General features: G+C 24.9%; 1 protein-coding gene across 1 annotated transcript in view; it reads right to left on the reverse strand.

Annotated features, from left to right (window-relative positions):
* Window positions 1-26,387, reverse strand: part of LOC129614170 (mediator of RNA polymerase II transcription subunit 25) — a 64,223-nt gene extending 37,836 nt beyond the window's left edge. The window contains exons 1-3 of the mRNA XM_055528588.1: window positions 25,860-26,387; window positions 25,627-25,805; window positions 24,913-25,564 (exon numbers count right to left, since the gene is read on the reverse strand). Of these exons, the coding sequence (XP_055384563.1) occupies window positions 24,913-25,564; window positions 25,627-25,805; window positions 25,860-26,022 (994 nt within the window). The 5' untranslated portion in view covers window positions 26,023-26,387. The remainder of the gene's footprint in view (window positions 1-24,912; window positions 25,565-25,626; window positions 25,806-25,859) is intronic.
* Window positions 26,388-27,994: the final 1,607 nt, after the last annotated feature.

Below are 27,994 nucleotides of genomic sequence, written 5' to 3' on the forward strand. Positions count from 1 at the left end.
TGGAAATTTTCTTTAAACTTTTATATAACATTTTTCTGTTATATATTAAAAAAAAAATAAAATACAAAATTTAAACAAAATAAAAAAAAAAAATTTTTAAAATAATCCAAAAAAAGAAAAATACAACATCCAGGCAAGCATTGATCCAATAACCTTCTGGCTATGAGACAACCACGCTAACCACTAGGCTACGCAGTACATTGAATTTCTCTTAATAATTCTATATTTTATTCATATTTCGTATAACTCTTCAAAAACCATCCTATTTTACATTATATATATATAGCTACTTCTCAGGTGGTAAAAAGTACGGGTACTTCTAGAAGGGCTAGAGACATGGGACAAAAGGCATTAGGTAGAGTTTTGCCTCTAGGGTACCAGAAAAATCTGACATTGGAACTTTTTAGCCTCGAAATAGCTCTATTTTAAGATTTTCTGAAAAAATTTTTGTATAACAAAAGCACGTTTTTCTTTTATACTTTTTATAATTAGAAACACAAACCAAGAAATAAATGATACGTTTTACGTTATTTTTATTATTAGAAACACAAACCGAGAAATAAATAATATTTGAAAATATAATGATCTCACATATTTTTGTTGCGGATAAACGAATTAATCTTAACGTAAATAAATGTCAGCTTTTATCAGACATCAGATGTTTTGTGACATCTGAATATTAATATTTCATTTGTTATTGTTTTTAACATTACGTTTCGCCAGCAAGCTTTAAAAAAATATATGTACATACATAATATATGTATGTACGTATGTAGTTAGAATTTTATTTTTATTGTTCCAAACGGAAAACTGTAAAATGCTAAATTTTAATACATTTATATGTACATACATATATTTGAATAAAATTATTATTTTGTTTTTGACTAAACCTTTTCTTTATTTGAAAAATTACATTCATATGTACATATATATATTTGAATACAATTATTATTTTATTTTAACCTAAACCTTTTCTTTATTTGAGAAATTTATTTCTATATGTTCACCCGCAGTTTTAAAAAAACTAGGTATACATTCATAATTATGTATGTTTGCATTTATAATTTTATTTCTAATTTTTCCAACAGCAAAATTTCAAAATTTTCGATTCTAATACATTCATATGTACATACGTTCATATGATGGAACGAAAAATTTTAAAATCTTTAATTCTAAAACATTCATATATATGTACATACACACATACATTCATATATTCATACATACATATATTTTTACATACATAAATTATTATTTTGTTTTTGACTAAACCTTTTCTTTATTTGAGAAATTAATTTTTGTAAGTTTACCCCCATGATATAATAATTATGCGTTTAAAATTTATTTCTATATATTCTACAGTTTTGAATATTATTAAATTCATATAGAAAGCTTAAAAACATTACTCAGGAAGCTTTTAAAAAAATATACATACATACATACATATTTATGTACTTAAAATTTTTGCGAATTTTTCCAAACTATTATAAGAATATTTTTTTGGAAATTTTCTTTAAACTTTTATATAACATTTATCTGTTATATGTATATTAAAAAAAAAATAAAACACAAAATTTAAATAAAATAAAAAAAAAATTTTAAAATATGCAAAAAAATAAAAACACGACAACATCCAGGGGCAAGCATTGATCCAATAACCTTCTGGCTATGAGACTACCACGCTAACCACTAGGCTACGCAGTACCTTGAATTTGCTTTAATAATTCTATATTTTATTCATATTTCGTATAACTCTTCAAAAACCATCCTATTTTACATTATATATATATAGCTACTTCTCAGGTGGTAAAAAGTACGGGTACTTCTAGAAGGGCTAGAGACATGGGACAAAAGGCATTAGGTAGAGTTTTGCCTCTAGGGTACCAGAAAAATCTGACATTGGAACTTTTTAGCCTCGAAATAGCTCTATTTTAAGATTTTCTGAAAAAATTTTTGTATAACAAAAGCACGTTTTTCTTTTATACTTTTTATAATTAGAAACACAAACCAAGAAATAAATTATACGTTTTACGTTATTTTTATTATTAGAAACACAAACCGAGAAATAAATAATATTTGAAAATATAATGATCTCACATATTTTTGTTGCGGATAAACGAATTAATCTTAACGTAAATAAATGTCAGCTTTTATCAGACATCAGATGTTTTGTGACATCTGAATATTAATATTTCATTTGTTATTGTTTTGAACATTACGTTTCGTCAGCAAGCTTTAAAAAATATATGTACATACAGAATATATGTATGTACGTATGTAGTTAGAATTTTATTTTTATTGTTCCAAACGGAAAACTGTAAAATGCTAAATTTTAATACATTTATATATACACACATATATTTGAATAAAATTATTATTTTGTTTTAACCTAAACCTTTTCTTTATTTGAGAAATTTATTTCTATATGTTCACCCGCAGTTTTAAAAAAACTAGGTATACATTCATAATAACGTGTGTTTGTGTTAATAATTTTATTTCTAATTTTTCCAACAGCAAAATTTCAAAATTTTCGATTCTAATACATTCATATGTACATACGTTCATATGTTGGAACGAAAAATTTTAAAATCTTCAATTCTAATCCATTCATATATACATACATACACACATGTATTCATATATACATACATACATATATTTTTACATACATAAATTATTATTTTGTTTTTGTTTCTTTTTTAATTTTCGATTCTAATACATTCATATGTACATACGTTCATATGTTGGAACGAAAAATTTCAAAATCTTCAATTCTAATCCATTCATATATACATACACACATATATTCATACATACATACATACATATATATGAATAAAATTATTATTTTGTTTTTGACTAAACCTTTTCTTTATTTGAAAAATTAATTTTTGTATGTTTACTCCCATGATTTAATAATTATGCGTTTAAAATTTATTTCTATATATTCTACAGTTTTGAATATTATTAAATTCATATAGAAAGCTTAAAAAAAATTACTCAGGAAGCTTTAAAAAAAATATACATACATACATATTTATGTACTTAAAATTTTTGCGAATTTTTCCAAACTATTATAAGAATATTTTTTTGGAAATTTTCTTTAAACTTTTATATAACATTTTTCTGTTATATATTAAAAAAAAAATAAAATACAAAATTTAAACAAAATAAAAAAAAAAAATTTTTAAAATAATCCAAAAAAAGAAAAATACAACATCCAGGCAAGCATTGATCCAATAACCTTCTGGCTATGAGACAACCACGCTAACCACTAGGCTACGCAGTACATTGAATTTCTCTTAATAATTCTATATTTTATTCATATTTCGTATAACTCTTCAAAAACCATCCTATTTTACATTATATATATATAGCTACTTCTCAGGTGGTAAAAAGTACGGGTACTTCTAGAAGGGCTAGAGACATGGGACAAAAGGCATTAGGTAGAGTTTTGCCTCTAGGGTACCAGAAAAAGCAAGAATTCCACCCGCCCTCCCCCTTCACCCCCTCCAAAGATACTTTGGTCCATTTTTTTACAAAATGGTACTACATCCTTATGGGGGTAATGTTTGTATAATTTTGATGGCATATATATTCGTAATAAGTTATATTCTATAAGTGTGAGTTATAACAAGAAAACCAAAAATTAATAATATCTACATATAGTTTTATAGCATGTACGATTACATACACATTTACTTATATACATATGTATTCTTTCTGCGATTTGCTACAAAGGTATAATCAATTATACTAAGGTACAATCGGAAAGTAATCGATACAGCATTGATATGCAATCATGTAAAAGACCTGTATGAAAATGTTTTAACAAAGTTTGTTGCCCAAAAATGTCAAAAATACACATAGAAATCGTATGCAATACGTATTACCCTATATACGTTAGAATTGGTGTTAACTCATTCTACAGTCACGCGTTTTATTCGCATGTTTTATAAACTTCAAATACATACGTGCATGAATTGTAGTTTATAATTAACAATAATTTATGGCTTAAAGTGTTTATTGTAAAAGGTATTTTACGATTTTATGCGACATAACTCAAAGTGAAGTTTTAAAATAAATTACTCAAAAGGTATTAGATTTCAAAGGAACTAATTATTTGTTTAATTATGTATTTTTGGGTAATTATTTCTCAGAACTTTTTTATTTTAAGTTTTAAGTTTTATCTTATTATTTATCAACAAAAAACATATCTATATGTATATTACGGGCGTGTTTTTGAAGAAATAAAGTAAACATAAAATATCTCAGCCACAGAACGGAACACAATTTCAAAACTACAGGCATCATACTTGCAAGGCTTGCAATGCAAGCACACACGACTAGTTATATATATATAGCTACTTCTCAGGTGGTAAAAAGTACGGGTACTTCTAGAAGGGCTAGAGACATGGGACAAAGGGCATTAGATAAAGTTTTGCCTCTAGGGTCCCAGAAAAATCTGACATTGGAACTTTTGAGCCCCGAAATAGCTCTATTTTAAGATTTTCTGAAAAAATTTTTGTATAACAAAAGCACGTTTTTCTTTTATACTTTTTATAATTAGAAACACAAACCAAGAAATAAATGATACGTTTTACGTTATTTTTATTATTAGAAACACAAACCGAGAAATAAATAATATTTGAAAATATAATGATCTCACATATTTTTGTTTCGGATAAACGAATTAATCTTAACGTAAATAAATGTCAGCTTTTATCAGACATCAGATGTTTTGTGACATCTGAATATTAATTTTTCATTTGTTATTGTTTTTAACATTACATTTCGTCAGCAAGCTTTAAAAAAATATATGTACATACAGAATATATGTATGTACGTATGTAGTTAGAATTTTATTTTTATTGTTCCAAACGGAAAACTGTAAAATGCTAAATTTTAATACATTTATATGTACATACATATATTTGAATAAAATTATTATTTTGTTTTTGCCTAAACCTTTTCTTTATTTGAAAAATTACATTCATATGTACATATATATATTTGAATACAATTATTATTTTATTTTAACCTAAAACTTTTCTTTATTTGAGAAATTTATTTCTATATGTTCACCCGCAGTTTTAAAAAAACTAGGTATGCATTCATAATAACGTGTGTTTGTGTTAATAATTTTATTTCTAATTTTTCCAACAGCAAAATTTCAAAATTTTCGATTCTAATACATTCATATGTACATATGTTCATATGTTGGAACGAAAAATTATAAAATCTTCAATTCTAATCCATTCATATATACATACACACATGTATTCATATATACATACATACATATATTTTTACATACTTAAATTATTATTTTGTTTTTGTTTCTTTTTTAATTTTCGATTCTAATACATTCATATGTACATATGTTCATATGTTGGAACGAAAAATTTTAAAATCTTCAATTCTAATCCATTCATATATACATACACACATATATTCATATATTCATACATACATATATTTTTATATACATAAATTATTATTTTGTTTTTGACTAAACCTTTTCTTTATTTGAAAAATTAATTTTTGTATGTTTACTCCCATGATTTAATAATTATGCGTTTAAAATTTATTTCTATATATTCTACAGTTTTGAATATTATTAAATTCATATAGAAAGCTTAAAAAAATTACTCAGGAAGCTTTAAAAAAAATATACATTCATACATACATATTTATGTACTTAAAATTTTTGCGAATTTTTCCAAACTATTATAAGAATATTTTTTTGGAAATTTTCTTTAAACTTTTATAATAACATTTATCTGTTATATATTAAAAAAAAAATAAAACACAAAATTTAAACAAAATAAAAAATAAATTTTTGAAATAATCCAAAAAAATAAAAACACGACAACATCCAGGCAAGCATTGATCCAATAACCTTCTGACTATGAGACTACCACGCTAACCACTAGGCTACGCAGTACCTTGAATTTTCCTTTATAATTCTATATTTTATTCATATTTCGTATAACTCTTCAAAAACCATCCTATTTTACATTATATATATATAGCTACTTCTCAGGTGGTAAAAAGTACGGGTACTTCTAGAAGGGCTAGAGACATGGGACAAAGGGCATTAGATAAAGTTTTGCCTCTAGGGTCCCAGAAAAATCTGACATTGGAACTTTTTAGCCCCGAAATAGCTCTATTTTAAGATTTTCTGAAAAAATTTTTGTATAACAAAAGCACGTTTTTCTTTTATACTTTTTATAATTAGAAACACAAACCAAGAAATAAATGATACGTTTTACGTTATTTTTATTATTAGAAACACAAACCGAGAAATAAATAATATTTGAAAATATAATGATCTCACATATTTTTGTTTCGGATAAACGAATTAATCTTAACGTAAATAAATGTCAGCTTTTATCAGACATCAGATGTTTTGTGACATCTGAATATTAATATTTCATTTGTTATTGTTTTTAACATTACGTTTCGTCAGCAAGCTTTAAAAAAATATATGTACATACAGAATATATGTATGTACGTATGTAGTTAGAATTTTATTTTTATTGTTCCAAACGGAAAACTGTAAAATGCTAAATTTTAATACATTTATATGTACATACATATATTTGAATAAAATTATTATTTTGTTTTTGCCTAAACCTTTTCTTTATTTGATAAATTACATTCATATGTACATATATATATTTGAATACAATTATTATTTTATTTTAACCTAAAACTTTTCTTTATTTGAGAAATTTATTTCTATATGTTCACCCGCAGTTTTAAAAAAACTAGGTATACATTCATAATAACGTGTGTTTGTGTTAATAATTTTATTTCTAATTTTTCCAACAGCAAAATTTCAAAATTTTCGATTCTAATACATTCATATGTACATATGTTCATATGTTGGAACGAAAAATTTTAAAATCTTCAATTCTAATCCATTCATATATACATACACACATGTATTCATATATACATACATACATATATTTTTACATACTTAAATTATTATTTTGTTTTTGTTTCTTTTTTAATTTTCGATTCTAATACATTCATATGTACATATGTTCATATGTTGGAACGAAAAATTTTAAAATCTTCAATTCTAATCCATTCATATATACATACACACATATATTCATATATTCATACATACATATATTTTTATATACATAAATTATTATTTTGTTTTTGACTAAACCTTTTCTTTATTTGAAAAATTAATTTTTGTATGTTTACTCCCATGATTTAATAATTATGCGTTTAAAATTTATTTCTATATATTCTACAGTTTTGAATATTATTAAATTCATATAGAAAGCTTAAAAAAATTACTCAGGAAGCTTTAAAAAAAAATATACATTCATACATACATATTTATGTACTTAAAATTTTTGCGAATTTTTCCAAACTATTATAAGAATATTTTTTTGGAAATTTTCTTTAAACTTTTATAATAACATTTATCTGTTATATATTAAAAAAAAAATAAAACACAAAATTTAAACAAAATAAAAAAAAAATTTTTAAAATAATCCAAAAAAATAAAAACACGACAACATCCAGGGGCAAGCATTGATCCAATAACCTTCTGACTATGAGACTACCACGCTAACCACTAGGCTACGCAGTACCTTGAATTTTCCTTTATAATTCTATATTTTATTCATATTTCGTATAACTCTTCAAAAACCATCCTATTTTACATTATTATATATATATATAGCTACTTCTCAGGTGGTAAAAAGTACGGGTACTTCTAGAAGGGCTAGAGACATGGGACAAAGGGCATTAGATAAAGTTTTGCCTCTAGGGTCCCAGAAAAATCTGACATTGGAACTTTTTAGCCCCGAAATAGCTCTATTTTAAGATTTTCTGAAAAAATTTTTGTATAACAAAAGCACGTTTTTCTTTTATACTTTTTATAATTAGAAACACAAACCAAGAAATAAATGATACGTTTTACGTTATTTTTATTATTAGAAACACAAACCGAGAAATAAATAATATTTGAAAATATAATGATCTCACATATTTTTGTTTCGGATAAACGAATTAATCTTAACGTAAATAAATGTCAGCTTTTATCAGACATCAGATGTTTTGTGACATCTGAATATTAATATTTCATTTGTTATTGTTTTTAACATTACGTTTCGTCAGCAAGCTTTAAAAAAATATATGTACATACAGAATATATGTATGTACGTATGTAGTTAGAATTTTATTTTTATTGTTCCAAACGGAAAACTGTAAAATGCTAAATTTTAATACATTTATATGTACATACATATATTTGAATAAAATTATTATTTTGTTTTTGCCTAAACCTTTTCTTTATTTGAAAAATTACATTCATATGTACATATATATATTTGAATACAATTATTATTTTATTTTAACCTAAAACTTTTCTTTATTTGAGAAATTTATTTCTATATGTTCACCCGCAGTTTTAAAAAAACTAGGTATACATTCATAATAACGTGTGTTTGTGTTAATAATTTTATTTCTAATTTTTCCAACAGCAAAATTTCAAAATTTTCGATTCTAATACATTCATATGTACATATGTTCATATGTTGGAACGAAAAATTTTAAAATCTTCAATTCTAATCCATTCATATATACATACACACATGTATTCATATATACATACATACATATATTTTTACATACTTAAATTATTATTTTGTTTTTGTTTCTTTTTTAATTTTCGATTCTAATACATTCATATGTACATATGTTCATATGTTGGAACGAAAAATTTTAAAATCTTCAATTCTAATCCATTCATATATACATACACACATATATTCATATATTCATACATAGATATATTTTTATATACATAAATTATTATTTTGTTTTTGACTAAACCTTTTCTTTATTTGAAAAATTAATTTTTGTATGTTTACTCCCATGATTTAATAATTATGCGTTTAAAATTTATTTCTATATATTCTACAGTTTTGAATATTATTAAATTCATATAGAAAGCTTAAAAAAATTACTCAGGAAGCTTTAAAAAAAAATATACATTCATACATACATATTTATGTACTTAAAATTTTTGCGAATTTTTCCAAACTATTATAAGAATATTTTTTTGGAAATTTTCTTTAAACTTTTATAATAACATTTATCTGTTATATATTAAAAAAAAAATAAAACACAAAATTTAAACAAAATAAAAAAAAAATTTTTAAAATAATCCAAAAAAATAAAAACACAACATCCAGGCAAGCATTGATCCAATAACCTTCTGACTATGAGACTACCACGCTAACCACTAGGCTACGCAGTACCTTGAATTTTCCTTTATAATTCTATATTTTATTCATATTTCGTATAACTCTTCAAAAACCATCCTATTTTACATTATTATATATATATAGCTACTTCTCAGGTGGTAAAAAGTACGGGTACTTCTAGAAGGGCTAGAGACATGGGACAAAGGGCATTAGATAAAGTTTTGCCTCTAGGGTCCCAGAAAAATCTGACATTGGAACTTTTAAGCCCCGAAATAGCTCTATTTTAAGATTTTCTGAAAAAATTTTTGTATAACAAAAGCACGTTTTTCTTTTATACTTTTTATAATTAGAAACACAAACCAAGAAATAAATGATACGTTTTACGTTATTTTTATTATTAGAAACACAAACCGAGAAATAAATAATATTTGGAAATATAATGATCTCACATATTTTTGTTTCGGATAAACGAATTAATCTTAACGTAAATAAATGTCAGCTTTTATCAGACATCAGATGTTTTGTGACATCTGAATATTAATATTTCATTTGTTATTGTTTTTAACATTACGTTTCGTCAGCAAGCTTTAAAAAAATATATGTACATACAGAATATATGTATGTACGTATGTAGTTAGAATTTTATTTTTATTGTTCCAAACGGAAAACTGTAAAATGCTAAATTTTAATACATTTATATGTACATACATATATTTGAATAAAATTATTATTTTGTTTTTGCCTAAACCTTTTCTTTATTTGAAAAATTACATTCATATGTACATATATATATTTGAATACAATTATTATTTTATTTTAACCTAAAACTTTTCTTTATTTGAGAAATTTATTTCTATATGTTCACCCGCAGTTTTAAAAAAACTAGGTATACATTCATAATAACGTGTGTTTGTGTTAATAATTTTATTTCTAATTTTTCCAACAGCAAAATTTCAAAATTTTCGATTCTAATACATTCATATGTACATATGTTCATATGTTGGAACGAAAAATTTTTAAATCTTCAATTCTAATCCATTCATATATACATACACACATGTATTCATATATACATACATACATATATTTTTACATACTTAAATTATTATTTTGTTTTTGTTTCTTTTTTAATTTTCGATTCTAATACATTCATATGTACATATGTTCATATGTTGGAACGAAAAATTTTAAAATCTTCAATTCTAATCCATTCATATATACATACACACATATATTCATATGTTCATACATACATATATTTTTATATACATAAATTATTATTTTGTTTTTGACTAAACCTTTTCTTTATTTGAAAAATTAATTTTTGTATGTTTACTTCCATGATTTAATAATTATGCGTTTAAAATTTATTTCTATATATTCTACAGTTTTGAATATTATTAAATTCATATAGAAAGCTTAAAAAAATTACTCAGGAAGCTTTAAAAAAAAATATACATTCATACATACATATTTATGTACTTAAAATTTTTGCGAATTTTTCCAAACTATTATAAGAATATTTTTTTGGAAATTTTCTTTAAACTTTTATAAAAAAAAAATAAAACACAAAATTTAAACAAAATAAAAAAAAAATTTTTAAAATAATCCAAAAAATAAAAACACGACAACATCCAGGCAAGCATTGATCCAATAACCTTCTGACTATGAGACTACCACGCTAACCACTAGGCTACGCAGTACCTTGAATTTTCCTTTATAATTCTATATTTTATTCATATTTCGTATAACTCTTCAAAAACCATCCTATTTTACATTATATATATATAGCTACTTCTCAGGTGGTAAAAAGTACGGGTACTTCTAGAAGGGCTAGAGACATGGGACAAAGGGCATTAGATAAAGTTTTGCCTCTAGGGTCCCAGAAAAATCTGACATTGGAACTTTTTAGCCCCGAAGTAGCTCTATTTTAAGATTTTCTGAAAAAATTTTTGTATAACAAAAGCACGTTTTTCTTTTATACTTTTTATAATTAGAAACACAAACCAAGAAATAAATGATACGTTTTACGTTATTTTTATTATTAGAAACACAAACCGAGAAATAAATAATATTTGAAAATATAATGATCTCACATATTTTTGTTTCGGATAAACGAATTAATCTTAACGTAAATAAATGTCAGCTTTTATCAGACATCAGATGTTTTGTGACATCTGAATATTAATATTTCATTTGTTATTGTTTTTAACATTACGTTTCGTCAGCAAGCTTTAAAAAAATATATGTACATACAGAATATATGTATGTACGTATGTAGTTAGAATTTTATTTTTATTGTTCCAAACGGAAAACTGTAAAATGCTAAATTTTAATACATTTATATGTACATACATATATTTGAATAAAATTATTATTTTGTTTTTGCCTAAACCTTTTCTTTATTTGAAAAATTACATTCATATGTACATATATATATTTGAATACAATTATTATTTTATTTTAACCTAAAACTTTTCTTTATTTGAGAAATTTATTTCTATATGTTCACCCGCAGTTTTAAAAAAACTAGGTATACATTCATAATAACGTGTGTTTGTGTTAATAATTTTATTTCTAATTTTTCCAACAGCAAAATTTCAAAATTTTCGATTCTAATACATTCATATGTACATATGTTCATATGTTGGAACGAAAAATTTTAAAATCTTCAATTCTAATCCATTCATATATACATACACACATGTATTCATATATACATACATACATATATTTTTACATACTTAAATTATTATTTTGTTTTTGTTTCTTTTTTAATTTTCGATTCTAATACATTCATATGTACATATGTTCATATGTTGGAACGAAAAATTTTAAAATCTTCAATTCTAATCCATTCATATATACATACACACATATATTCATATGTTCATACATACATATATTTTTATATACATAAATTATTATTTTGTTTTTGACTAAACCTTTTCTTTATTTGAAAAATTAATTTTTGTATGTTTACTTCCATGATTTAATAATTATGCGTTTAAAATTTATTTCTATATATTCTACAGTTTTGAATATTATTAAATTCATATAGAAAGCTTAAAAAAATTACTCAGGAAGCTTTAAAAAAAAATATACATTCATACATACATATTTATGTACTTAAAATTTTTGCGAATTTTTCCAAACTATTATAAGAATATTTTTTTGGAAATTTTCTTTAAACTTTTATAAAAAAAAAATAAAACACAATATTTAAACAAAATAAAAAAAAAATTTTTAAAATAATCCAAAAAATAAAAACACGACAACATCCAGGCAAGCATTGATCCAATAACCTTCTGACTATGAGACTACCACGCTAAATACTAGGCTACGCAGTACCTTGAATTTTCCTTTATAATTCTATATTTTATTCATATTTCGTATAACTCTTCAAAAACCATCCTATTTTACATTATATATATATAGCTACTTCTCAGGTGGTAAAAAGTACGGGTACTTCTAGAAGGGCTAGAGACATGGGACAAAGGGCATTAGATAAAGTTTTGCCTCTAGGGTCCCAGAAAAATCTGACATTGGAACTTTTTAGCCCCGAAGTAGCTCTATTTTAAGATTTTCTGAAAAAATTTTTGTATAACAAAAGCACGTTTTTCTTTTATACTTTTTATAATTAGAAACACAAACCAAGAAATAAATGATACGTTTTACGTTATTTTTATTATTAGAAACACAAACCGAGAAATAAATAATATTTGAAAATATAATGATCTCACATATTTTTGTTTCGGATAAACGAATTAATCTTAACGTAAATAAATGTCAGCTTTTATCAGACATCAGATGTTTTGTGACATCTGAATATTAATATTTCATTTGTTATTGTTTTTAACATTACGTTTCGTCAGCAAGCTTTAAAAAAATATATGTACATACAGAATATATGTATGTACGTATGTAGTTAGAATTTTATTTTTATTGTTCCAAACGGAAAACTGTAAAATGCTAAATTTTAATACATTTATATGTACATACATATATTTGAATAAAATTATTATTTTGTTTTTGCCTAAACCTTTTCTTTATTTGAAAAATTACATTCATATGTACATATATATATTTGAATACAATTATTATTTTATTTTAACCTAAAACTTTTCTTTATTTGAGAAATTTATTTCTATATGTTCACCCGCAGTTTTAAAAAAACTAGGTATACATTCATAATAACGTGTGTTTGTGTTAATAATTTTATTTCTAATTTTTCCAACAGCAAAATTTCAAAATTTTCGATTCTAATACATTCATATGTACATATGTTCATATGTTGGAACGAAAAATTTTAAAATCTTCAATTCTAATCCATTCATATATACATACACACATGTATTCATATATACATACATACATATATTTTTACATACTTAAATTATTATTTTGTTTTTGTTTCTTTTTTAATTTTCGATTCTAATACATTCATATGTACATATGTTCATATGTTGGAACGAAAAATTTTAAAATCTTCAATTCTAATCCATTCATATATACATACACACATATATTCATATATTCATACATAGATATATTTTTATATACATAAATTATTATTTTGTTTTTGACTAAACCTTTTCTTTATTTGAAAAATTAATTTTTGTATGTTTACTCCCATGATTTAATAATTATGCGTTTAAAATTTATTTCTATATATTCTACAGTTTTGAATATTATTAAATTCATATAGAAAGCTTAAAAAAATTACTCAGGAAGCTTTAAAAAAAAATATACATTCATACATACATATTTATGTACTTAAAATTTTTGCGAATTTTTCCAAACTATTATAAGAATATTTTTTTGGAAATTTTCTTTAAACTTTTATAATAACATTTATCTGTTATATATTAAAAAAAAAAATAAAACACAAAATTTAAACAAAATAAAAAAAAAATTTTTAAAATAATCCAAAAAAATAAAAACACGACAACATCCAGGCAAGCATTGATCCAATAACCTTCTGACTATGAGACTACCACGCTAACCACTAGGCTACGCAGTACCTTGAATTTTCCTTTATAATTCTATATTTTATTCATATTTCGTATAACTCTTCAAAAACCATCCTATTTTACATTATATATATATAGCTACTTCTCAGGTGGTAAAAAGTACGGGTACTTCTAGAAGGGCTAGAGACATGGGACAAAGGGCATTAGATAAAGTTTTGCCTCTAGGGTCCCAGAAAAATCTGACATTGGAACTTTTTAGCCCCGAAATAGCTCTATTTTAAGATTTTCTGAAAAAATTTTTGTATAACAAAAGCACGTTTTTCTTTTATACTTTTTATAATTAGAAACACAAACCAAGAAATAAATGATACGTTTTACGTTATTTTTATTATTAGAAACACAAACCGAGAAATAAATAATATTTGAAAATATAATGATCTCACATATTTTTGTTTCGGATAAACGAATTAATTTTAACGTAAATAAATGTCAGCTTTTATCAGACATCAGATGTTTTGTGACATCTGAATATTAATATTTCATTTGTTATTGTTTTTAACATTACGTTTCGTCAGCAAGCTTTAAAAAAATATATGTACATACAGAATATATGTATGTACGTATGTAGTTAGAATTTTATTTTTATTGTTCCAAACGGAAAACTGTAAAATGCTAAATTTTAATACATTTATATGTACATACATATATTTGAATAAAATTATTATTTTGTTTTTGCCTAAACCTTTTCTTTATTTGAAAAATTACATTCATATGTACATATATATATTTGAATACAATTATTATTTTATTTTAACCTAAAACTTTTCTTTATTTGAGAAATTTATTTCTATATGTTCACCCGCAGTTTTAAAAAAACTAGGTATACATTCATAATAACGTGTGTTTGTGTTAATAATTTTATTTCTAATTTTTCCAACAGCAAAATTTCAAAATTTTCGATTCTTATACATTCATATGTACATATGTTCATATGTTGGAACGAAAAATTTTAAAATCTTCAATTCTAATCCATTCATATATACATACACACATGTATTCATATATACATACATACATACATTTATACATACTTAAATTATTATTTTGTTTTTGTTTCTTTTTTAATTTTCGATTCTAATACATTCATATGTACATATGTTCATATGGTGGAACGAAAAATTTTAAAATCTTCAATTCTAATCCATTCATATATACATACATACATATATTCATATATTCATACATACATATATTTTTATATACATAAATTATTATTTTGTTTTTGACTAAACCTTTTCTTTATTTGAAAAATTAATTTTTGTATGTTTACTCCCATGATTTAATAATTATGCGTTTAAAATTTATTTCTATATATTCTACAGTTTTGAATATTATTAAATTCATATAGAAAGCTTAAAAAAATTACTCAGGAAGCTTTAAAAAAAATATACATACATACATATTTATGTACTTAAAATTTTTGCGAATTTTTCCAAACTATTATAAGAATATTTTTTTGGAAATTTTCTTTTAACTTTTATATAACATTTATCTGTTATATATTAAAAAAAAATAAAATACAAAATTTAAACAAAATAAAAAAAAAATTTTTAAAATAATCCAAAAAAAGAAAAATACAACATCCAGGCAAGCATTGATCCAATAACCTTCTGGCTATGAGACTACCACGCTAACCACTAGGCTACGCAGTACCTTGAATTTCTCTTAATAATTCTATATTTTATTCATATTTCGTATAACTCTTCAAAAACCATCCTATTTTACATTATATATATATATATAGCTACTTCTCAGGTGGTAAAAAGTACGGGTACTTCTAGAAGGGCTAGAGACATGGGACAAAAGGCATTAGGTAGACTTTTGCCTCTAGGGTCCCAGAAAAATCTGACATTGGAACTTTTTAGCCCCGAAATAGCTCTATTTTAAGATTTTCTGAAAAAATTTTTGTATAACAAAAGCACGTTTTTCTTTTATACTTTTTATAATTAGAAACACAAACCAACAAATAAATGATACGTTTTACGTTATTTTTATTATTAGAAACACAAACCGAGAAATAAATAATATTTGAAAATATAATGATCTCACATATTTTTGTTGCGGATAAACGAATTAATCTTAACGTAAATAAATGTCATCAGATGTTTTGTGACATCTGAATATTAATATTTCATTTGTTATTGTTTTGAACATTACGTTTCGTCAGCAAGCTTTAAAAAAATATATGTACATACAGAATATATATATGTACGTATGTAGTTAGAATTTTATTTTTATTGTTCCAAACGGAAAACTGTAAAATGCTAAATTTTAATACATTTATATATACATACATATATTTGAATAAAATTATTATTTTGTTTTTGCCTAAACCTTTTCTTTATTTAAAAAAATTACATTCATATGTACATATATATATTTGAATACAATTATTATTTTATTTTAACCTAAACCTTTTCTTTATTTGAGAAATTTATTTCTATATGTTCACCCGCAGTTTTAGAAAAACTAGGTATACATTCATAATTATGTATGTTTGCATTTATAATTTTATTTATAATTTTTCCAACAGCAAAATTTCAAAATTTTCGATTCTAATACATTCATATGTACATACGTTCATATGTTGGAACGAAAAATTTTAAAATCTTCAATTCTAATCCATTCATATATACATACATACACACATGTATTCATATATACATACATACATATATTTTTACATACATAAATTATTATTTTGTTTTTGTTTCTTTTTTAATTTTCGATTCTAATACATTCATATGTACATACGTTCATATGTTAGAACGAAAAATTTCAAAATCTTCAATTCTAATCCATTCATATATACATACACACATATATTCATACATACATACATACATATATATGAATAAAATTATTATTTTGTTTTTGACTAAACCTTTTCTTTATTTGAAAAATTAATTTTTGTATGTTTACTCCCATGATTTAATAATTATGCGTTTAAAATTTATTTCTATATATTCTACAGTTTTGAATATTATTAAATTCATATAGAAAGCTTAAAAAAAATTACTCAGGAAGCTTTAAAAAAAATATACATACATACATATTTATGTACTTAAAATTTTTGCGAATTTTTCCAAACTATTATAAGAATATTTTTTTGGAAATTTTCTTTAAACTTTTATATAACATTTTTCTGTTATATATTAAAAAAAAATAAAATACAAAATTTAAACAAAATAAAAAAAAAATTTTTAAAATAATCCAAAAAAAGAAAAATACAACATCCAGGCAAGCATTGATCCAATAACCTTCTGGCTATGAGACTACCACGCTAACCACTAGGCTACGCAGTACCTTGAATTTCTCTTAATAATTCTATATTTTATTCATATTTCGTATAACTCTTCAAAAACCATCCTATTTTACATTATATATATATAGCTACTTCTCAGGTGGTAAAAAGTACGGGTACTTCTAGAAGGGCTAGAGACATGGGACAAAAGGCATTAGGTAGAGTTTTGCCTCTAGGGTACCAGAAAAAGCAAGAATTCCACCCGTCCGCCGTCTCCCTTCACCCCTCCAAAGATACTTTGGTCCATTTTTTTACAAAATGGTACTACATCCTTATGGGGGTAATGTTTGTATAATTTTGATGGCATATATATTCGTAATAAGTTAAATTCTATAAGTGTGAGTTACGAGTATAACAAGAAAACAAAAAATTAATAATATCTACATATAGTTTTATAGCATGTACGATTACATACACATTTACTTATATATATATGTATTCTTTTTGCGATTTGCTACAAAGGTATAATCAATTATACTAAGGTACAATCGGAAAGTAATCGATACAGCATTCATATGCAATCATGTAAAAGACCTGTATGAAAATGTTTTAACAAAGTTTGGTGCCCAAAAATGTCAAAAATACGCATAGAAATCGTATGCAATACGTATTACCCTATATACGTTAGTATTGGTGTTAACTCACTCTACAGTCACGCGTTTTATTCGCATGTATTATAAACTTCAAATACATACGTGCATGAATTGTAGTTTATAATTAACAATAATTTATGGCTTGAAGTGTTTATTGTAAAAGGTATTTTACGATTTTATGCGACATAACTCAAAGTGAAGTTTTAAAATAAATTACTCAAAAGGTATTAGATTTCAAAGGAACTAATTATTTGTTTAATTATGTATTTTTGGGTAATTATTTCTCAGAACTTTTTTATTTTAAGTTTTAAGTTTTATCTTATTATTTATCAGGAAAAAACATATCTATATGTATATTATGGGTGTGTTTTTGAAGAAATAAAGTAAACTTAAAATATCTCAGCCACAGAATGGAACACAATTTCAAAACTACAGGCATCATACTTGCAAGGCTTGCAATGCAAGCACACACGACTAGTTATATATGTATAGCTACTTCTCAGGTGGTAAAAAGTACGGGTACTTCTAGAAGGGCTAGAGACATGGGACAAAAGGCATTAGGTAGAGTTTTGCCTCTAGGGTCCCAGAAAAATCTGACATTGGAACTTTTTAGCCCCGAAATAGCTCTATTTTAAGATTTTCTGAAAAAATTTTTGTATAACAAAAGCACGTTTTTCTTTTATACTTTTTATAATTAGAAACACAAACCGGGAAATAAATAATATTTGAAAATATAATGATCTCACATATTTTTGGTTCGCATAATCGAATTAATCTTAACGTAAATAAATTTCAGCTTTTATCAGACATCAGATGTTTTGTGGCATCTGAATATCAATATTTCATTTGTTGTTGTTTTGAACATTACGTTTCGTCAGCAAGCTTTAAAAAAATATACATACAATATATATGTACGTATGTAGTTAGAATTTTATTATTATTGTTCCAAACGAAAAACTGTAAAATGCTAAATTTTAATACATTCATATGTACATACATATATTTGAATAAAATTATTATTTTGTTTTTGCCTAAACCTTTTCTTTATTTGAAAAACTACATTCATATGTACATACATATATTTGAATACAATTATTATTTTATTTTACCGCAAATTCTTTAACGTCAAAATTTTGATTTTAGTCTGCAAACTGTCTGAAACTAAAACTTTTACGGACAGAAATCTAGTAAACTTTTTACCCGTAATTGACTTTGAATTTTGATCATCCGTAAACGTCAAAACAAAAAAAAATTTTTTTTTAGATTTAAAATAATTTTATACTTACATATTAAAAATTAACAATAAAAATATTTTTTATATTATTTTTAACGTAATGATAGTCACTCAACACATCAAATTTATTTACTGAATTACTACGTCAGACTGTCTGCATGTAAAAAAAAAAATCTACAATTTTGACGCTTAATTGACTTTTTTTAAACGTTTAAGAATTTAAACTTTGACTGAGAGTAAAGACGTAGTAGAGTATCCGTAAACTCAGACAACTCAGATTTTGTAAAATTTGACGTTTAAGAATTTACCAAATCTAAACCTTTTCTTTATTTGAGAAACTTATTTCTATATGTTCACCCGCAGTTTTAAAAAAATAGGTATACATTCATAATTATGTACGTTTTTGCTTAAAATTTTATTTCAAATTTTTTGAACAAAAAATTTTAAAATGTTCAATTCTAATACATTAATGTTCATACATATATTTGAATAAAAATATTATATTATTTATGCCTAAACCTTTTCTTTATTTGAAAAATTTATTTCTTATGTTTCCCCCATGATTTAATAATTATGTGTTTCTATATGCCAAACCACAAATTTGAATATTATTCAATTCATATAGAAAGCTTAAAAAAATTAGTTAGGAAGCTTTAAAAAAATATATACATACATATTTATGTACTTAACTATTGTAACAATTTTTTTTTTAAAAATTATATTATTAACTTTATATAATGAAACTCAACGTGTGAATTTTGTTCTAATACTTTCAAAAATATTTGAAATTAGTGCAATTCGCACAAGGGGCTTCTAGTACAAATATACAGAAGATTTAGAAAAGTATACAACACATATACAATTCTTTAGGGAGGTTAAATGAGTAAAACTTTTGTTCTGGACTAGGTGCTTAATCTCAAAGTTTTGCGAGTTACAGGAATTTTAACGAATTCTCATTTAATATCTGCTTCTCGAAGTTTTTTTGATTGTATCGAAAGAGATACGGGTTTTAAACAAACAGCTTTAAAAGGTCTAGCAAAGGGCTTAAAATCAAAATGTTACTCCATTTTGTATTTTATGTACTTTCGTAATACCAAGGATTCGAATTATAGGAAAAATTAAATTTTTCCCTATTTATTATTTTAGTTTGCTCTAATAAGACAAAATCTTTTGAAATTTTGAAATTTTTTTTACCTAACGGCTAAAACAAATTTCCTCAAACGTTAAAAACTCTTTTATGGTACAGAAGATATAGCAGAAACACCATTTCTATGTCAAGATTTTAAAGAACCTAAAAAAATGTAGAAAATTAAAAAAATTCTCACTATTTTTGTTTTTTATTGATTTTAGGTCGCAATAATCATTTTAAAAAATAGTTAACATTTTTAAGAACCGTTATTTTGATAAAAAATCTAATTTTCGTTGAAATACAATAAATTTTTGAGAAAAATCGCTATTGTTGAATTTTCTTGGAACTTTTCTCTACAAATAAACTCGTTCAGGGATGCTGTAAACTAAACAAGTAACCGAAGATTCCCGGAGTAAGCTCAAATATGTATTTAATTTCGTCCAGCTTATTTTGCTTGTGGAATATCTGTGCAGCTTGAGCATTTAAAGCAAAAATTGGAAAAATTATTGTATTTCAGCAAAAATTTTAAAATTTACTTTTTTTTAAATTTAAATCGCTTTAAAATGAGTATATTGATCAAAAATTAAAAATCGATAATTCCATCACTTCAAATCAATACGAGTATAAATAAAAAATAGTGACAATTTTGTGGGTTTGTACATTTTACTGAGGATTTCAAAATTTTGACATAGAAGTGGTTTTTGTGCTATATTTCCTTTAACATAAAATGTTTTTTCTATATTTCCTTTGTGCTATAAAAGATTTGTGCTATATTTCCTTTACTATAAAAGGTTCGAGGATTTAAATTAAAGCCTAAGAAAATGGGCAAAACTCCGTGTAAAAAGTTTCTAAAAATTTTACAAAAAGTTGCGAGGTTAGAGAAAACTAAAAAAAAAGCAAAAAAAAGGGGAAAATTTAAGTTTCTTAAGTTCGAATGCTTGGTATTCGGAAACTACATAAATTACAAAATCAAGTTGGTTTTAAGCTCCTTTCTACGTTTTTAAAAAACTACATGTTAGAAGCTAATATCTTTTTCGGAACGGAAGTTATAAGTAAAAAGACTTGAAAAAGCAGAATTTTCATGAAAATTTTTTAAAATTCCTAACTTTGAAACCCCTGAGATTTAGTACCTAGTCCTGGTGACTACTATGTAAAAATGCGAAAGTTGCAAATTTGCATAAGTTAAAACAAATTTGGCATAGTGCATGAATTTTACTATTATCGTCAATCTAAATCAATACCCTGCACTTCGTGAAGGGTATATTAACTTTGGTATGGAGGTTGTAACTACTTTAAAGTGTCATCTGCGGTATGGACATATATATATATTCTTGCTCAGTGTAAAATTCTGCGTCGATTTAGACATGTCCGTCCGTCCGTCCGTCCGATCACACGATAACTCAAAAACGAATAATGCAATCGACACCAAACTTTCACAAGTTTTTTCTTTTGTGCCAAGGGCGAACCCTATTGTTATTGGACTAATTCTGACAACGGGTTCGGGTAGCTGCCATACAACTTAAAGAGTTTATTTTAAATATTTCAAAAATTAATAAAGCTATAAATATAAAATTTTGTATACATGTGTCCAGTTATATTCTACACATGCTCTAAAAATTATAATGGGATAGCTGCACCGGTTCGGGAGGCTGCCATACAACTCCAACAGCAAATTTTTTATATCCCGCAAAATAATAAAGTCAGATTCATGAAACTTGGCAGTCATGTGTCCAATTATAGGTCAAATATATTTCTGAAGTTTTAGAGGAATTGCTTGACAGGTTCGGGTACTGCCATATAACTCCAGAAACTAATTTTAAATATTTGGCAAAATAATAAAGTCAGATTCATGAAACTTGGCAGTTGTGTGTCCAATTATAGGTCAGATATACTCGTATTTCTGAAGTTTTGGTGGAATTGCTTAACAGGTTCGAGTAGCTCCCATACAAGTCTAAAAGCTTATTTTAAATATTTAGAAAAATAATAAAGTCAAATTCATGAGACTTGGCAGTCGTGTGTCCAATTATAGGTCAGACATATTTCTAAAGTTTTGGTGGGATTGCTTGACAGGTTCGAGTAGCTCCCATACAAGTTTAAAAGCTTATTCTTAATATTTGGAAAAATAATAAAGTCAGATTCATGGAACTTGGCAGTTGTATGTCCGATTATAGATCAGATATATTTGTGAAGTTTTGATGGAATTGCTTGACAGGCTTATTCTTAATATTTGGAAAAATAATAAAGTCAGATTCATGGAACTTGGCAGTTGTATGTCCGATTATAGATCAGATATATTTGTGAAGTTTTGATGGAATTGCTTGACAGGTTCAGGTACTTGCCATACAACTCCAAAAGCTAATTTTAAATATTTGGAAAAATTATAAAATCAGATTCATGAAACTTGGCAGTCGGATGTCCAATTATAGGTCAGACATGTCCGTGAAGTTTCTATAGAATGATTTCACAGGTTCGAGTAATCGCTACACAATAACGAAAGGTGCAGGGTGTTTTTACTTGTTTTATTGTAGTTTAGCATTTTATCAAAATCTTAAAAAAATTAACAGAGTCTGGAAGGTTTTTTTGAAATCAAGATTTTAATGATGTTCTATAACTACAAAAATGTTAGTAATAACCAAATAGAAAAGGATTGAATTTTAATTTTTCCTAACCTAAAATTTACAAAAAGTGGAAAGTGTAGTAAATTTATGGTGTTAAAAAGGGCCATCATAACGTCCATTAGAAAATGGGTAAATTTGTCAGCTATGAACTGTCACCTATGAACTGAGCCCTTTGGGCTCAGGCAGACATGCGGTTATTAGTTTTGCAACTGTTTGATTGTTAATTTATATTCCATAGGATTATGTGCAACCGCGCACTCTAGGAGCAACTGCAGTCAAGGAGTAATAGCAAAACTAAAAATTGTATGTCTACCTAAGCCCTTTGGGATCTGGGTCTGGGATTGTATTTCGGTCAGCCGTGCCTTAATATCAAGCAAGGTTTGCATATACCCATGTAAATAATAAGTTAGATATTTAGATTCTGTGTCGTATAAAATCTATTGCTGTTATGTTATTTCAAATATTACAACAAAATATAGGGAATACATAATTAAGTAGAATAACGTAATTGCTTTTTTAAATATGCATGTATGTATGGCGCATAGGTTTATAGATAGCTGTTTTGTTTTTCTAGATTAATCCATTTTGTACTTTCTTAAATAAAAAAATTACTCCAAAGTTATTAAAAACTATTAAATTGAGACAAATCAATAATTTTTAGAGAAAAAATAGAAAAAATATTAAAGCTAAAAGAAGGGGATACGTTCAATTTGAGTAATTTTTGTGTTCAATACAATATAGTATTGTATTGTATATAGCTTATTAAACGTACAAAATTAAAAATATTTCCTTAGTTACAAACATTATAGCAAAATTGTTAAAATTTCTGTAATTTAAAACAGAAAGATGTATATATATATCGTTATACAGCTGTTTTGATTTGCAGCACTAGTGCATCGAAAAAAAAAAAAATATGTAACAAAAATTTTCGATAAATTTCGAGTTTTATAAAAAAAAAATTAAGAAAAAATAAACAAAAATTTTAATTTTGACGAGCTGTATCTCTTCTAGCTGTATTGAACTATAGCTCAATTCAAATTGTTTGTAAGACCAAAAATAAAGAACAATCACTTGTAAAACAAACCAATGATAACTTTGTATGTATGGTTCCGAAGTTATAAGCATTTATATATATGCAGGAGAGGTCCGGCACCTACTTTTTTCCTCTGAAATTATTTGCCACCTTATGCGACACACCCTGTATAACGACTTTAGGCACTCTTTCAAATAACACGAAATTGTTATATAGTACGATAACATTACAAATACTACATAATTACTTCACATAACATGTACATTAAAAAAAGCAGAAATATTTTATATACTTTTAAAAAAAAGACAAAATTTTATCTCAAATTTGATAAAATTTTACAAAGCTTGTAAGGCATTAAAAAATGTAAAAGCACGTTAGTTTAGCAGTAACCAAACATCCAATACAAAAAATAATTGGAAATAAGAAAACGTTTCTCTTTTAGAACCATTAGTTACTTTTAAAATATATTTTGATCTTTGCCATTTAATTTTAAAATCAATCGTTGATTTATAAATTGATTTTTTATTGCGTAGAAACAGTTTTATTTTTACTAAAATCTTTGCGTGACCACAAAAGACAAAATTTTGTGTCTTTATAGCAGCTTTTAAATTGAAATATGAAGTCCATTTTTTCTAATTTTTATGAAAAAACTGCTTTGTAAAGTTTACATTTTCTTGCAAATAATTAAGCTAAGGAGGCAGTTATTACTTGAGAACAAGAATTTACCTGTGGCAACTGAACTTATCGACATCTGATTAAAAGACCCTCTAGGCGGATTTTGAAATAACCAACGATTGACTGGCTGAATATTTGAATTGAAATTATGATTCTGTTGAAGAACTTGTTGCTGAGTTAATATCACAGAGTGTACTTGTTGTTGTCCTTGTGACTGCTGCAAATTCGGCATGCTGGATGCCATTGAATTTATTTGACTATTTTCGATTACATTAGAATTCAATATTTGGTTCTGAGCCATTGGGCTTACAGCTCCTGAAATTGAAGACATTTGTTGCGCTTGTTGAGATTGCACCGTATTTGCATTAATATTTGGACTTGACGATCTTTCTTTAAGATTAAAACCTTTTAAAAGAACTAAGTGTCGTGGATCTTTACAAAAATTTTTTGCAGTTAAAGGCAAATCTCCATCGGCTTTTACGAAAAGTTTAAACAAAATTGGAATTTTTCTTGGCGATATTATAGAAAAATTTATTTTTTTCTCGTAAAACATCGTGGCCAATTGCTCAACCGATTTTCCTTCATGTTGATAGCATTCCAAAACGGGCATTGAATAGGGCGTACTATTACAAATAAGTATACAATGTTTTTGTAGATTTATATCATTTGGATGTCGTAAAATTTTTAAGTCATCAAAGCAGCACTATTAAAAAGAGAAAAAAAAAATGTTAAAAAAACATAATATCCTTTGATGTTGTCACAAACCAAGGCGGTGGCTAACCCCTCCGCTAAATTAGCATTAGATTCACTACCCCCTCCTGCCATGTCCAATTTGTCGAGCACATTTATTACTTTTTGAGGGTTTGTAAAAGGTCCATATGTTACAGTTGAGTTATTTGGCATAGATTGAGCTGTTTTATACAAAACTATGCCGTAAAACATAGCTTAATATATTTTTATTAGAAATTGAAATTGAAAAATAATAAAAAAGTAAGTACCACTTTTCTCTGAAGTAAAGTATTCTTTTTCTTCAAACAGAGATTGAGAAAAATATTCAAGAGCCGGAATTAAATAATTTGTTTTTAAATCGTTCATATATGCTCCATTTATAGCGGTGCCTTCTATTACAAATATTACATCAAACATTTTTTCAATTTCCATTTATATGTTTGTGCGAATTTCCAAATTAAATTTTGAAACAATATATCAATTTGAAGTTTTTGAAAGTTGCTTCCTTTTCACTCAAACTTCCCGAAAATTTGAACTTGAAAATTGTCTATGCACTCATTCAGACACTAGCATGCATATGAGAGTTAATTCATATTACTCATATAAACGTTGGATAAAAATCAAATATGTATGTATATAATTCTATGTATTTTTACGCCGTTCAGTAAAATTTTAAAAGTAGTACTTTACTCAATCTCATCAAAATTTTTATTCAACATTACAAAGCCTACTCCTATTTTTCATCTGCAATAAATAAAATTAATGTGTACTTAACTAGTTCACAATAGTCATGTGTCTTTCGCGAACAAACTAATTTTAAAGAACGAATCACTTCATTGAACTACCTGATTAGTTCACTTCTTCAAAAATGAATCATTCATCGTTCACTGAATGATTCATTCAATCACATTATATTCATTTTATATTTTTCCTTGTTTTTTTCGGTATTAATATTATATAACCTTTCAAAAGAAATTTATGCAATATTGATAAAATCGAACGAAAACTAAAATAAATGAAATACTGTACACACAAAACTGACCGATTCAGTTTCCTAATATAAATACAATACAAATAAAAGTGACCGAACAAGAAGACTACCTAAAAAAAAATACAAAAAAATGAACGAAATGTTTGTATTCGCGTTCATTCTAGTTCTTTTACAATTAGTTCACTTTTCTTTGTTTTGCATTTTATTAACGAATAAAAAGAACTGATATATTCATGGAAAAAAATATTAAGAAAATCATTTTCTAATAAAAAGAACTGAAATATTCATGAAAAAGAATATTAAAAAGATCATTTTCTAATTTAAAAGAACCAGAACAATTAACTATACATAATGTACATATTTAAAAAACTTTCTATATGTATTGCAAATGGAAACACTGCAAATCTTTTGTTACAAGAAACGGTTTAGAAATAAAAAATTTATATCTAAATAGGTAGTTTAAAATTCAAAATATTTAAATCTTAGAGAGTATTCAGCTTTTAAATTAAAATAAATATGAGAGCTTTTAAATTAAAATCTTTTAAAGTTGACGTATGTTAATCTATTTTGGCTTAACTTATAAAAGGAATGATTAAATAGTAACAATAACTAATCTAAAGAGTTTAAATTTTTTAATTTCGTTTTCTCCCTAATTTAACATTTTTACGATTTAAAAAAATTTAAAGAAATATTATAAAGTATGATAATTTTAAATTTACATTTCTTATAAGCTAAAAGTTTATAGGCTTATTACCTGTAAGATAAAAGAGAATACGTCTTACAAGGATTTGTGTGTACCTGTGAGAATAACTATCTATATATATGAATAGCATCAACGTGTAATTGTATACAGCAATCCCTCCTATAACGTAACCTCTTACTATATAATTTCGATATATGTAAATTTTATTTTTCCTACCTATTTTCAATTAATGTAATTTTTACCTCGTTTTACGTAATTTTAAAATAATTTAATATGCAATAATCTATTTTTTTTTTAATTTAAATTTCTTTCTTTACCAACAGACAATTTACTAGTTTAGGCAAATATCAAGTACTTACATACATATGTATGTACATACATATTAGTCATATTAGTTTAGTTGGACCTCCTATAATGTAATTTCACTTAACGTAAAAATTTTTCGGTCCCAAAAATTACGTCATAGGAGGGATTGCTGTATTTTTAATCTTTTTTATATATTAATCTAATTTTTATTAAAAATAAAGTTTGCTGAATTAAAACCTATTACGTATTTTTTGCTGCAAAATTGTACATAAATATGACAGATATTATTATATAAATATAGATGTTATTATAGATATATATATATGTATATGAAAAAGAAGTGAACGAAATGAACGATAAACAAGAATTTATAATCGGTCAGTGAAATTGAATATTTCGTTCAG

The sequence above is a fragment of the Condylostylus longicornis genome, unplaced genomic scaffold (assembly GCF_029603195.1).
Source record: "Condylostylus longicornis isolate FDR11 unplaced genomic scaffold, ASM2960319v2 ptg000105l, whole genome shotgun sequence".
Taxonomy (NCBI): Eukaryota; Metazoa; Arthropoda; class Insecta; order Diptera; family Dolichopodidae; genus Condylostylus; species Condylostylus longicornis.